Genomic DNA, 12,764 nt, shown 5'->3' with positions numbered 1-12,764 from the left:
TGAAATCCAATTCACAAGTATACGACTATTTCTGCCAGGCCATGCACGAGAAGCGACTGAAATCGAATCCCGCCGCATATTATATAACTTCACGGCGTCCACGCTTCAAAATAGAGAGTTATTGACGACATCTACTCAAATCCGCTGCTTTGATCTTTTGATCCTTTTTTTTTTTTTTTTTTTTCCCTTGACTGTGAGACCCTTTGATAATAAAACCTATTTAATACATATTTGCCCACTCCAAATGATGGTATTCAACCGCCACATAAATCAACGTCTCCATTAACATAACAGATAACTAAGTACACGAGCATGTCAACATGCTCCTAGATCCGAAGGGAACATTTTCGTTTTCGTCAAAGGAAACAAAAGGTCAGGTCATCAAATCGTTATCATCGTCATAACGCAACAATTTTATGCTCCGAAAAACGGATTGCTCGTCAAAGACAAATTTCTGCATCTGCATAACGAAAGCATATTCGTAATGCAGCAAAAATGTCTACTCATCTAATCGCTTAAATACAATTCTGTCCATACGAATCGCGCAGCTGCTCACAATAGTCAATATCAATGCCATATTCTCGCTGATACTTCATGGCTTTCTCCATCTTCTCATATTCTGCGGGCACGTCTCCTAGGTCGCTAAAGTCCAGATAGTCACAGGGGGGGTCAGAAATAATTGGAAATAACTCCCATTCGTCCGCCACAATCTGCCCCTGGAGGATGTCGTTTGGATGGGTTGGCGGCATTACGGCTTGGATTTTATCCATTGTTTTGAACATTTCAAGCTTCCAGCAGTATGGGATGTCAATATACCGCTCCATAAGAAGTTCTATTGGAACTCGCGAAACTTGAACTTTGGTCGGTGTTGTCGGACCCGCGACTTCGAATGGTTCTTCGTACAAAGGAATTCCAGGGTAACAGTCGTCGTGAAGTGGGAGGCCAACAACTTCCGAATCATGCCCCTTTCTCTCTTCCCAATCCGACCCACTTTCGTGCTCTTCTTCACATCCCCTGCTATTATATATATCCGTCATTTCACTATCGTCACTCTCCGGTTGAGCATCAGTGCCCATAGTTCCATACTGCAACGCACCGGGGGGAACTATGGCCAATTGCCGCGTCTCTTGCGTTCTGGAAGTGTCATACAGCATTACGGGCACCTCCATCGTTGTCACTTGCCGAATCAATTCCTCTTGTTCTTTTGCGAAGGCATGAAAACGCTGCCTGTATGCCTCAGGAACTGGAATTCTCCCACCAGCCTCGCCCATGCCTGGATCGATTAACCCAGGCGTCAACCCGCGGGTGGAATTCAAGCTTATATCAATTCCCTTAGCTTGCATTTTCTTCTCTAGCTGCTCTGCGACAATCTTAGTCTGCTTATTGCCAGTCCCCCAGGAAAGAATGTTGAAAGCCTGACGAAACCTGACCCCTCGCTGTTGGAGCGCGTTGTTGGCTATACGAAAGTCCGGGTGCATACGATCCGTAATATCGTGAAGTTGGATCCGCCTATCAAGGCGCATCCACGCTTCAACCCGAAACTCTTCCACATTGGCTGATATTCTATCCGGAAGAATGTCAAAGACGCGCAGATCCGGTTCTGAACCCCAAGGCGATGGCTTCGTAGGCAAGTTGCTCAACGATCTTACTTGAGGGGCCGTCGGTCTAAAAGTGTATAAAATTGCGGGAAGATTGTCAACGGACCATTCTGTCTGGCCCACCATTGGATCGGTGACGTTCCGGACGTCAGAACGAGACGCTGCACTATGCTGGCGTGGTGGACGTCCTATTTCAAGCTATTAGTACTTAATGTGCATAATGGTACTCCTAGGTCGGTGATAATTACCTTTAAGCTTCGCCGCCATGTTCCTTTCTCTATTTTTATCGGTACCGTCAACCAGCTTGGGTATTCGAATCTATTTCAATTGGGCAAATGGGATCCAAAGCCCTGCTTTTCGTCCGCAATCATTAAGAGGTACAATGTATCAGGAAGTCAATAATGAAGCGTCTATCGCAAAACCTGCTTCAAGAAGCCGCTCGTATGCTTGAACGAAATGCCTGCTTTCTTTGCTCAAACAAAAACAAAATAATTGCTTGCTAACACAGTGGAAGAATTGACTGAGCGAATTGAAGTCTTATGAATGTTAGGCCAAATGAAGGTAAGAAAAAGAGGGGATATTGCCCAACAGAGGGGATTCCAGCTAGGCCGCCTCCATCGTCAGATAAAAACTAGGAAGATGAGCCTTCTACACAGACCAGTGAAGGAGGCTTACTCCACCAATCCTAGTACACTAGTGGTAGGATGTATTCTGAATAGCTGTTGCATTGTTCGACTTTCCCCTCTGAGACCGTTGCCCGCCCCGGTGGCTCTGAATCCTAAGTTTGAATGAACCATTGAATAGTGAATATTTGCTCTCACCCGAAACTCAAAGCCCCAACCATACCGCAAACCCGGTTTAATAGATGAGCACACAGATCTGCATTTATTGACGGCACTTTTCTCGAGGTACATATACAATGACAGTGCATACACAATAGGCCTTGCTGGCCCTTTTGCAAGGTTCTGCGGATTTTCGAGATTGTGGATGCACTATCCTTTTTAGCGATGGTAGTAAACCTACATGTACATGTACCTAGACACTTAGATTATCCACTCCCCAACCAAAAGAGTATCAGAGCAGTTTGCCCTTGTCTGATCAGTTTGTAATTTTCAACTATCCGCTACTCATTATCGCAATTTCCCATACCTAAGCAACAAGCGGCCAAATTGAGTGTGAAGGAATCGTTTTCCATTACCTAGCTACCTATAGTTAATTGCCCAGGTGTGAAAATCGAAAAAAGGCGACATTCAATATCCAATTCACTATTGTGAAAATTCGGGGGCTAGATTTATTTGAAAGCCACTACTTCGAGAATGAACTAAACCAATGCAGATATTAGATCAATGAAATGTATCTCATATATATATTCTCAATGAAATGTCAAGTCTCGAGGCCAAGGTACATGTAGTTGCGTTTTTTAAAAGACGACGCCCCTTGGAGCTGGTGTTGCGATCAGAAAGGAAAAAAAGATGGTAGAAGAGAGGGAAACAGAAGATAAGGTTGTTTTACATTCTACATTCCACTTCTTTGTACTTAGTCCTTCAACTGTTTCACTCTTGTGTGAATAATCAGGATTCTGCTTCGTCATGTTCAGTTGATAATTTTATTGGGTGTGGTGAAGAGGTTACTGTCTATCGCTTAGCGCGGCTATTGTGAATGGATCCCGCAAGTTCCGATTGGGCTAGGCGCCGGGCTGCATATGGCGATCTCTCAACACAGCGGAGTGCTAAACTATCTCTGGCCAATTGACCCGCAGTATGATCCCAGTAGAATAGACCAGGCCACTCAGCAATGCGAAACGCCGTCATACGACTCAATGCTCCATTCTAGTTGAGATTACCGTATTTATTGTTTTTATTCTGTGTCTTGTACGATTATCTCTTGAAAGCGCAATGGCAACTTTATCCGGCGAAAAGCCCACTCAGGTTTCCAAGAACAATACAGACAGGCAAGCAGAAGCTGCAATCTCGACAAAACGGAAAGCTACCGATAATTCTGCAGTTGACAGTGGCCTCCCAATCAACTTCACCTCCCGCAAGCCGCCGTGGTCATATCTCAAGCTTCAACTGTACGAAGACCCCGTTCTGTGTTTAGAAAATTGAGCTTCCAAGATACTAATCTAGCTCTAAATGTTGCACAGAATTACCCAACCAGATCTATCGGCGTCAACATCCTTCGATGCGCTTACGGCACGCACGTATCTTTCGTCCGCGCTCTCCCAATTCCTCGGTGTATCTGGCACGTCTATATCGATTGATATACTAAAGATCGAAACCATTCCCCCGGGCCTAAATACACTCTGGATTCGAGTTCCTCGCGACGACTCAGCAGCGGTGGTAGCAGCTGTTAGCTCTTGGGTTGGAGGAGGGGCTCAAACTGGCGCCAATGTGTCCTGGCGGATCCGAGCGAAAGGTGGTTTTCTGGGTGCGTTAGTGGGAGGGACGGGGAAGGAACTATTCGGACCTTGACGCTTCCAAACGGCATATTTTTCCATTGCTTTAGACGATAGTGCAAAAATGTTGTGGGCTACGGTCGTAGTTCGGAAACTGCAGGCTTCTAGATAACCGATCATCTGATCGGAATCTGCGGGAGTTAGCTCAAGCTACACTTGGCCATGGGAGTCACGATGCTACAAATATTTCGGAAGAAAATGGAGGTTGGTCGTAACGTTGTTCGATCATCGTCAATGGCCATCCGGTATTGAGGGGAGCTTAGAGCTTTCTCTTTTGGACCTCTTCCGAAATCTCAACTCTAACGTTGCAGATTCCTTCGGGGTTTAGCAACTTCGCCAAGGGTACATGGTACATGGTGCAACCAGGACATAACTTGTGGACGAGTATACATGAAGAGGGTGGTTTGGTGTTTTAGGTTGAGGGGCTGGTTGGAGAGGGAAACGGATTCAGGGGGGAACAGCGGAGAACCTTGAATCTGTAATCCAGTGGGCCGTGCGTATATTTTCTTATACATATAAGTCTTATACTCCCTAGATTGACGGCCTGCCTTTGGGTGGTTACTATCACTACACCTAAAGGCGGGTAAATCCGCACTTGAATAAGATATATAGGATTGAGATATTACGCCACATGTAGGACCACTGTGCACTATATCCTCACAACGTGGCTAAGTTGTAAAACTTTTAGCATTCTATGGTCCTCTTCAACTAACCACTTTTGCCAGTGATGACGAAGACATTGTAGAGTGGTATAATAGGATAATAGGTCTCCGACAACCTGCTAGGTCCATTGCCTGACCGTCTCTCATCAGATGGCCATTTTGTATGATTACGATGCAATGTTAATCCATACTATATAAAATACGATTTCTTTTCAGTTTCCGATTGATCAGATGTCTATCTTATTCACCTTCTCTTCGTTATTCCGGGTTTCCGGGTTTTCTTTCCTGGTGCTAACGAGTGAATAAAGTTCTGCAAGATATAGATATGAATATATTTATTAGCACTGGATATGGGCATTCTAAATATTTTGTCGTATCAGAGTAATCGTCATTATTTTGGGTCTTCCATCCTGAATTACTCAATTAATTCCGAGACGCCCAAATTTTTACATAGATCATTGTGTTAGTAGCTGCATTGCACTCCGTAGTCTTAGCTTAAGCTTCACCGTCGACTACCAGATCCAATCAACATCACCCAATGGCAAAATTAACCTTTCGACGGTTCCCATGGTTCAATCCGGAACCTTCGAAAACCCTTGAAGTGCTGAAAAATGCGTGCAGCATTCAAACATGGGCAATTGGTTTAGTGGTATAATACCCCCTTAGCATCAATTCGACAAGCGAATTAACCTGGGGGTGGTCCAGGGTTCGATTCCCTGATTGTCCATCTCTTTTTGTTTTTCATATTTATTTATTTATTTATGTTATTTAGCATCTACCAAATTCAGTAAAGTTTCATGGTCACATTTTTATTTTTATTTTTTTTTTTTATTGTTTTCCCTATCTTCTCTTTGTTCTCCGAGAATTTTATTGTCAAATTGATCTATATGATTTTCAAAGCAGCTAGCTAGCTACCTCTGAACGGGTACGGAGGACGCTTTGGGAACTTGTGTCACAACTGCAGCCAGCGGGTTCTGGGGCCCAATGGCAAGGGCAGCAACCTTGGAAACCGGGGGAAGAAACCTGATCAACCGGAATATTCTGCGGTCCGGGAGCCCGGGGTCTGGTCGTGCTAAACCCCTTCTGGACGCTGCAATGGCCCAACCCGGAGGCAATCTCGGGATATGATTGGCTAGAGTCGCCGATGGGGCTGAGGGCAAGCAAATGCGGGGAGCGCGTGGCAACAGTGAGAGTTCGAGGCTTCGGCACACGGGGGTTCCCCCCAAGGGAAGGAGCTGGCGAGCCTCTCGCAGGCAGAGTGGGAAGCCGAGCTGCGGAGGAACTTTGGGCAACCTGACCTGTTTTCATATTAATATCTGCCAGAGCTTCCTCTTCGTCCTCCGTCCTCTTCGTCCAGTTCTTCTTCCAGCGGCGCGCATTGTCTCTTTTCATTTTTAATATCTCCTTTCTGCCTCTGTACTCTGTACCATAGCATTGATATCTCTGATATCAAGCTCTGCAGCCGTCATATAGAGCTGCAGCGTAGACTGTGCTATTGACTGGCCAGCTAGCGAAGTGATCCATCTGGAACCTTAGCTTTCTAAACCTAGGTCTTCCTTCTACCCTTCTCATCCTTACAATGGCCTCCATTTCTCGATCAGTCGCAGGCTTGAGAGCTCTTCCACGGCTTCAATCGGTACGGTCATTTGCAACCACGCGGCACCTGCGAGCCAGTGCGGCGGCAGACAAGCCATTCTTCCCAAACGAGCCTGCTGGACCAACTATGAAAACCTCCATCCCAGGCCCTAAGAATCAACAGGTAGTTGCGGAGCTGTCTGAGGTCTTCGATACTAGAAGCATTAATATGCTGGCAAATTATGACGTCAGCGCCGGAAACTAGTAAGTTTGAGAATGCGAGCAAGCCTCGACCAGTGAAGTCAATTTTGGATGCATTATTTTAACTTGTTTTCCCACCATGTAGTATTGCTGATCTTGACGGAAATATGCTGTTGGATGTGTAAGTTCCTGGCCTTCTAACATTCTCAATTGAGATTCCATTGCAACCGCCGTCTTGAGTTCGTGGTTCTGAACCTACCTAGATATTCCCAAATCGCCTCAATTGCCGTTGGTTACAATAATCCTGCTTTGATTGCCGCTGCGAAGTCACAACAGATGGTTAGCTCCTTGGTCAATCGTCCTGCGCTAGGAAACTTCCCATCTCACGATTGGGCATCTATTCTCAAATCCGGCATCCTCACCGTCGCACCAAAAGGCCTCGACCAGGTGTTCACCGCCACCGCTGGGTCAGATGCAAACGAAACCGCGTACAAGGCTGCCTTTATGTACCACCAGCAGTTTGTACGTGGTGGCCCTGAGGTTGAATTCACCGAGGCAGAGATCGAGTCCGCTATGTTGAACAAGGCTCCTGGTTCCCCGCCCCTGTCTATTATGTCCTTCAAAACTGGTTTCCATGGCCGTCTCTTTGGTACCCTTTCCACCACGAGAAGCAAGCCGATCCACAAACTGGATATTCCTGCATTCGACTGGCCTCAAGCTCCATTCCCGCTTCTGAAATACCCTCTAGAGGAATTTGCTGCAGAAAATGCCGCGGAAGAGAAACGATGCTTGGAGGAAGCTGAGCGTATCATCAAGGAATACCATAACCCAGTTGCTGCTATTGTGGTCGAGCCTATTCAATCCGAAGGTGGAGACAACCATGCATCCCCAGCATTCTTCCAGGGCCTGCGCGAAATAACCAAGCGACACGACGTCCTCATGATCGTTGACGAGGTGCAAACCGGCGTTGGAGCCACCGGAAAATTCTGGGCCCATGACCACTGGAACCTCCAAACTCCACCGGATATCGTCACTTTCTCCAAGAAGGCACAGGCAGCTGGTTACTTCTATGGAAACCCCCTCCTTCGCCCCAACAAGCCATACCGTCAATTCAACACGTGGATGGGTGACCCAGCTCGTGCGCTTATCTTCCGCGCAATCATCCAGGAGATCGAGCGCTTGGATTTGGTCAACCACACTGCTGCCACGGGTGGCTATTTGTATGCCGGCCTCGAGCGCCTAGCGAAGCAATACCCCAACGAGTTCCAGAATTTGAGAGGAAAGGGCCAGGGCACTTTTGTTGCCTGGGATAGCCCACGGCGTGACGCTGTCCTGGCGAAGGGGAAGAGCGTTGGGATCAACATTGGCGGATGTGGTGAGCGGGCTGTGCGACTTCGCCCAATGTTGATCTTCCAGAAGCATCATGGTAAGATATTTATACCCTAGTCTTCGTGTGTTGGTAACAGGAACAAAGCTAACATATACCGTGTGTGTGAAATAGCTGATATCCTTCTCGAGTCGCTGGAGAAGATCGTGAAGTCTTGAAGTAATTAGTGTAGGATTTCATTTTTATTTCTTGGTTTAGTACAACGGTAATTTTCTTGGACATGGTTACCTCATTTTAGTTTTTAGACGCATTGGGCCTTGGATGTTGTTTTCCCCTATTGGCGATTAATTTTATCTTTCCTTTTTCCCTTCCGCGTTTGTTCTGTGTGTCTGGTTGTTAGATATCTCAACGCCGCACCAGGAGGCCTTATTGGATGCCTTAATTTTAATTTTGTTTATTTGATGATTTCTGAAACCTATAATTAATTTTCTGGAGTTAAACGTGTGGTCCAAATATTGTGTTCTGTGACACCAAATCCAGTCATGTCGAATCCGCGGTAAGAATCGAAATTCGGGAGATGCTGTATTCGTTTCAAAAAGTTCGCCCGTCATACTCAAAACTAAACCAACGCCGTCTATTAAAGAAACAAAAAAGAAAACAATCAAGGTATATCTTCCAAGGGCCGTAAACTCCAGTCTGAAGAAGACCACCACTTTTTAAATAAATTCCGTCCTACCGTATCAAAATATCCAGACTCCCTCGACGAGAAAGCAAAAAGAGAACAAAAAGGTTCCATCAACCCTCCTCATCAACAGAGCTTCCGTCTCTCCTATATGTGACAGAAAGAGTTAATTAGCACACCCGAGAAAGGGAAAAACGCGCAGGCCGATGGGGATGGGTGGGTAGGGCAGAAAGGAAATGAACACATACGGAACGTATCGGACCCCCGAGTCTTCAAGATCACCCAGGACACCAGGTGGTAACTACACGCAGAAGAGAAGAAACGTCAGCCGATATCCTTCACCAAATTATCGAAGCCAGAGCAGAAAAAACAGCATTCATCCCCTTATATTTAAGTCCCTTTGACCGTGATGTGAATGGTGATGTGATTGGCGTCTCTACTCACCGTTCCCGTAACCTTAACCGCATACGTGCCTGACACATATCCCTCCAACCTCTGCCAGCGCGCCACCCACGACGCACGTTGGTCTGCCAGTGTTATCAGCCCCTCGAACACCTGCGATGTGCATTGTTGGATCTTTTCGCCGTTGCCAGCCAAGCCGAGGATGTGGTCGCAGTTGGGGCAGCCTTCGCGCATGAATTTCTAATAGCGTGGCAAAATTTGTTAGTGACGTGCTATTAGAGAAAACGAGAGCGGGCAGAGAAGAGTGTGTGTGTATGGACGTACGCTGTGTACCTGCACTATGGAGCAGACCATGCAGGCGCGGAGGGATCGCTGTTGACCCGTGGGGACGTAGAAGGAAGACATGGCGCTCGCTCCTCCTATTCCTCTTGCTCTGGTTTATTTTTCCGCTCCGTTTTATGACGATATGTCGGATAGACTGTTCCACTGTTCCAACGTGTTGTTCCCATGTCTGCCCGAACTGACTCTGGAATGGTGTCCGGGATGAAAGTATGCCGCTGTGCTGACATAAGCGATCTGACGCACGGGCCAGGAACCAAAAACGGTCACTAGTCCCAAAAAGGCCTAGTTGGCATGTGTTCTTGGCGCCGGAAAAAGGCAGGGAACTCTTTTCTTTTTCTCCAAATTCCATCGCTTTCCAATTTGCGGGACTAGCCAGGGAATCTGTGGAATCGTTTTCCAGACGTTCGTTCAACATACATACAACATACACACATGCGCCTGCACTGCAATCTCAGAATATAACTGCGCTACAGACCCTATCTGGAGTTAGAGAAACAGAAGTCGCAAAAGATAATCGCATTCGGCTTGCTAAATAACTACCCCACTTGTCGCGTGTTTCCTTCGAAGAGGTAACAAAAATACGAAATTAAAGGCGAGAGGAGCTCCCACCTCAGATTTAAGTGATAAGATCAAGAAGGAGAGGGTATATAGAGGGAGAAGGGAAAAAAGACGAGTTTTTACGGTTATAGTTCCCGCTGCTGGACCTACTCTCTCGTCTCGGCTCTGATGGCGACCACGGACAAGGAGGCTGCTACGGCCCTGAAACTACAAGGCAATAAAGCGTTCGCAAGCCATGATTGGATTCAGGCATTAGATTTTTACTCCCAGGCGATTGAGCAATATGATCAGGACCCTTCGTTCTTTTGTAACCGCGCGCAGGTATGTTTCCGTTTTCCCCTTTTCGGGTGACCTCGCATGCCGTTGCGGCGCCTTATCTTGCCTAATCCGAGTTTTACGGGAGGAGGAGAGTGCTCAGAAAGTCAAGGATACGTAGGGAAAACCTGCGACTAACTGGGTAAAATTTGAGACGTATAGGTACATATAAAGCGGGAGGCATATGGGTATGCTGTGGCGGATGCTACCAAGGCAATAGAGCTCGACCCCAACTATGTAAAGGTTCGGAATCGCCGTTTTACCCCCTCTTACACATGCTCGGTCGCGAGGTTCCCTATTAACCCGTTGAAAATAAAAACAGGCATACTGGCGACGGGCAATCGCGAACACCGCAATCCTTAACTCCCGCGCAGCGCTAAAAGACTTCAAAACTGTTGTCCGCAAGGCGCCAAACGACCGCGATGCAAAACTCAAATTGGCAGAATGCGAAAAACTGGTGCGGCGGATAGAGTTCGAGAAGGCCATCGAAGTCGCGGACCCTCCTTCAGCGTTTGAAGGGCTGGATATTGACGGCATGATTGTTGAAGAGAGCTATGATGGCGTACGATTAGGCGAGTCAATGACGCAGGAGTTCATTGACGATATGATTGAGCGGTTCAAGACCGGCAAGAAAATTCATAAGAAGTATGCGTTTCAGATTGTGCGGGCCACAAAGGATATCGTTTACGATGAGCCTACGATGGTGGAGGTTGGGGTTAAGGAGGGGACCAAGTTGACTATTTGTGGTGATACGCATGGTAAGCGCGCTTTTATACCATGATTTTTAACTTCTGACATTTTCGGGATCACTAGCTAACCAATGAATTCTTGACAGGCCAATTCTTCGACCTCCTCGAAATCTTCCGCCTGAATGGCTACCCCTCTGATACACACGCTTACCTCTTCAATGGCGACTTCGTTGACCGTGGCTCCTGGTCCACGGAGGTTGCCCTTCTCCTCTACGCCTATAAGTGGCTGCGTCCGCACAGATTCTTCCTAAACCGCGGCAACCACGAGACAGACGACATGAACCGCGCCTACGGCTTCGAAGGCGAATGCAAGGCTAAATACAACGAGCGCCTCTTCAAGACGTTCTCGGAATCCTTCTCCGTATTACCGCTGGCCACATTGATCGGTGATAAGTTCCTCACACTGCACGGTGGTCTGTTTTCTGACGATAAGGTTTCGCTGGACGATATTCGGAAGCTGAATAGGCATAATCAGCGGCAGCCAGGCCAATCGGGGCTTATGATGGAGATGCTATGGACGGATCCACAGACAGCGCCTGGGAGGGGTCCAAGCAAGAGAGGAGTGGGGATGCAGTTTGGACCGGATGTAACAAAGAGGTTTTGTGAGAACAATGGACTTGAGGCAGTCATTAGGAGTCATGAGGTTAGGATGGAAGGGTATGAGGTTGAGCATGATGGGAGGTGCATTACTGGTGAGTTTATTCCCTTTCTCCCCTTTTTCTTTCTTCTCTCCAGGTCTTCGTTACCTCAATTTTCGACGTGTGCGTCGGTGGCTTCTGCTTTGCTGACTTTCGTTTCTTCTCCACTTTCAGTGTTCTCCGCGCCCAGGTACTGCGACAGCACGGAAAATAAAGGCGCGTATATCAACATCGGCCCAGAGCTAAAGCTCGAATTCCATAAATTCGAAGCCGTACCTCATCCCGATATTAAGCCGATGGTATGCTGAGAAATATACACAACTGCCCCCCATTTCGTGCATTCTTCCACAGTCTGCTAACGCACATTTTTTAGGCATACGCTGCGAATTCGATCATGTCTCTAATGTGATACCAATTCGACAAGAACAACCTGCACATGACACCTTGTCTAGGGGTCCGTCTTGGCACCCCGGTGATCGCGTCCTATTGGAAAGGAAGGGAATGGAAGGAGAGGAAGAGAAGGGACAGTTTAGATTATATCTGTTCACCATAGTTTCTCGCACGCTGCTACGCTGCCACGCTGATTCAAAGAATTTAGCATGAGATTTATACAACCCATTTTGTTTTGTCTATGACTTTATTCTTCTTCTTCTCCTTTTTTATTATTTTTTTTATTATTTTTTTGGGCCATTTTGCCCCTCAAGAGTTTTTGTATATGATTTTCTTTATATCTATCTGCCTTCTACAGCACAAGAGAAGGAGGTGCCCTGGCTTCAGGGGGAACAAATTATCTCTTCTCTTTTCTCTATCTTTCTATCCATCCACCTTTTTTTCTTCCCAGGAACTTTCACCAACCCCTTCATAGCTACCATCCTTTTGTATTTTCGCCTGCTCTGCATAGCGATGGGGGAGTATAAACGTGTATGCTCATTTCCTTACTTCGGTTTTTCCGCTTAAAATCTTGCCGGGAAGTGGCTGTCTTTTGTATATAGAGGAATTGATTTAGAGTAGAAATCAATAACTATTATTGGCGGAGAGGAAGCGTTTTTTTGTCGAATATAAATGAGTACAACGGGCGGAGTTCAAAACAGGGGCAACCCCGTCAATACAAAAGGAACGCTTTGGATCCCTCAAGTCTAGTTTATTCGGTGAAGGATAATTCAACGCCGCATTGCCCCTCCATCCCAAATCTTTATAAATATATTTCTGAAGTTCTAGAGATATAAACTGCAATCTGCCGGTTAACAACTACACTGCTCT

General features: G+C 46.7%; 6 protein-coding genes and 1 non-coding gene across 7 annotated transcripts; 4 read left to right on the top strand and 3 right to left on the bottom strand.

Annotated features, from left to right (window-relative positions):
• Positions 1–152: 152 nt before the first annotated feature.
• Positions 153–3,224, bottom strand: BDCG_02184 (uncharacterized protein). Its single transcript, XM_045417736.1, has 3 exons — positions 2,748–3,224; positions 1,847–2,617; positions 153–1,786 (listed from the first exon to the last, which is right to left on the bottom strand). Exons 2-3 carry the CDS (start codon positions 1,863–1,865, stop codon positions 516–518), a joined length of 1,290 nt encoding a protein of 429 aa, XP_045274471.1. The 5' UTR covers positions 1,866–2,617; positions 2,748–3,224; the 3' UTR covers positions 153–515.
• Positions 3,128–5,267, top strand: BDCG_02183 (uncharacterized protein). The gene is made up of 2 exons (XM_045417735.1): positions 3,128–3,669; positions 3,742–5,267. Exons 1-2 carry the CDS (start codon positions 3,494–3,496, stop codon positions 4,067–4,069), a joined length of 504 nt encoding a protein of 167 aa, XP_045274470.1. The 5' UTR covers positions 3,128–3,493; the 3' UTR covers positions 4,070–5,267.
• Positions 5,268–5,347: 80 nt separating this feature from the next.
• On the top strand, positions 5,348–5,442 carry BDCG_16511. The gene has a single exon. It is a non-coding gene; the product is annotated as a tRNA-Ala (tRNA).
• A 79-nt stretch (positions 5,443–5,521) lies between these two features.
• BDCG_02182 (uncharacterized protein) lies at positions 5,522–6,535 on the bottom strand. The gene has a single exon (XM_045417734.1). The coding sequence runs from the start codon at positions 6,105–6,107 to the stop codon at positions 5,619–5,621; it is 489 nt and encodes a 162-aa protein (XP_045274469.1). The 5' UTR covers positions 6,108–6,535; the 3' UTR covers positions 5,522–5,618.
• On the top strand, positions 5,865–8,706 carry BDCG_02181 (4-aminobutyrate aminotransferase). Its single transcript, XM_045417733.1, has 4 exons — positions 5,865–6,554; positions 6,637–6,672; positions 6,755–7,917; positions 7,993–8,706. Exons 1-4 carry the CDS (start codon positions 6,295–6,297, stop codon positions 8,034–8,036), a joined length of 1,503 nt encoding a protein of 500 aa, XP_045274468.1. The 5' UTR covers positions 5,865–6,294; the 3' UTR covers positions 8,037–8,706.
• Positions 7,746–9,451, bottom strand: BDCG_02180 (transcription elongation factor spt4). The gene is made up of 4 exons (XM_045417732.1): positions 9,227–9,451; positions 8,945–9,142; positions 8,749–8,801; positions 7,746–8,647 (listed from the first exon to the last, which is right to left on the bottom strand). The coding sequence occupies exons 1-4, from the start codon at positions 9,305–9,307 to the stop codon at positions 8,614–8,616; spliced, it is 366 nt and encodes a 121-aa protein (XP_045274467.1). The 5' UTR covers positions 9,308–9,451; the 3' UTR covers positions 7,746–8,613.
• A 135-nt stretch (positions 9,452–9,586) lies between these two features.
• BDCG_02179 (protein phosphatase 5) lies at positions 9,587–12,743 on the top strand. The gene is made up of 6 exons (XM_045417731.1): positions 9,587–10,123; positions 10,280–10,360; positions 10,440–10,875; positions 10,953–11,558; positions 11,679–11,803; positions 11,878–12,743. The coding sequence occupies exons 1-6, from the start codon at positions 9,971–9,973 to the stop codon at positions 11,911–11,913; spliced, it is 1,437 nt and encodes a 478-aa protein (XP_045274466.1). The 5' UTR covers positions 9,587–9,970; the 3' UTR covers positions 11,914–12,743.
• The last annotated feature ends 21 nt before the right edge of the window (positions 12,744–12,764 follow it).

Source organism: Blastomyces dermatitidis (genome assembly GCF_000003525.1).
Source record: "Blastomyces dermatitidis ER-3 genomic scaffold supercont1.2, whole genome shotgun sequence".
NCBI classification, from domain to species: Eukaryota; Fungi; Ascomycota; class Eurotiomycetes; order Onygenales; family Ajellomycetaceae; genus Blastomyces; species Blastomyces dermatitidis.
The sequence above is the reverse complement of the archived record's forward strand: the minus strand, read 5'-3'. Positions and strand labels throughout refer to the sequence as shown.

Excerpts from the sequence above, each read along its gene's own strand:
- BDCG_02183 (XM_045417735.1), top strand. The coding sequence starts at position 3,494 with ATGGCAACTTTATCCGGCGAAAAGCCCACTCAGGTTTCCAAGAACAAT. Across the intron at positions 3,670-3,741 it reads TCATATCTCAAGCTTCAACT|AATTACCCAACCAGATCTAT; the intron begins GTACGAAGACCC and ends AATGTTGCACAG.
- BDCG_02180 (XM_045417732.1), bottom strand. The coding sequence starts at position 9,307 with ATGTCTTCCTTCTACGTCCCCACGGGTCAACAGCGATCCCTCCGCGCC. Across the intron at positions 8,802-8,944 it reads CGGTTAAGGTTACGGGAACG|TTACCACCTGGTGTCCTGGG; the intron begins GTGAGTAGAGAC and ends TTCTGCGTGTAG. Across the intron at positions 8,648-8,748 it reads TCGGGGGTCCGATACGTTCC|GAGAGACGGAAGCTCTGTTG; the intron begins GTATGTGTTCAT and ends TGTCACATATAG.
- BDCG_02182 (XM_045417734.1), bottom strand. The coding sequence starts at position 6,107 with ATGAAAAGAGACAATGCGCGCCGCTGGAAGAAGAACTGGACGAAGAGG.
- BDCG_02179 (XM_045417731.1), top strand. The coding sequence starts at position 9,971 with ATGGCGACCACGGACAAGGAGGCTGCTACGGCCCTGAAACTACAAGGC. Across the intron at positions 10,361-10,439 it reads TCGACCCCAACTATGTAAAG|GCATACTGGCGACGGGCAAT; the intron begins GTTCGGAATCGC and ends AAATAAAAACAG. Across the intron at positions 11,804-11,877 it reads ATCCCGATATTAAGCCGATG|GCATACGCTGCGAATTCGAT; the intron begins GTATGCTGAGAA and ends CACATTTTTTAG.
- BDCG_02181 (XM_045417733.1), top strand. The coding sequence starts at position 6,295 with ATGGCCTCCATTTCTCGATCAGTCGCAGGCTTGAGAGCTCTTCCACGG. Across the intron at positions 6,673-6,754 it reads GGAAATATGCTGTTGGATGT|ATATTCCCAAATCGCCTCAA; the intron begins GTAAGTTCCTGG and ends GAACCTACCTAG. Across the intron at positions 7,918-7,992 it reads GATCTTCCAGAAGCATCATG|CTGATATCCTTCTCGAGTCG; the intron begins GTAAGATATTTA and ends TGTGTGAAATAG.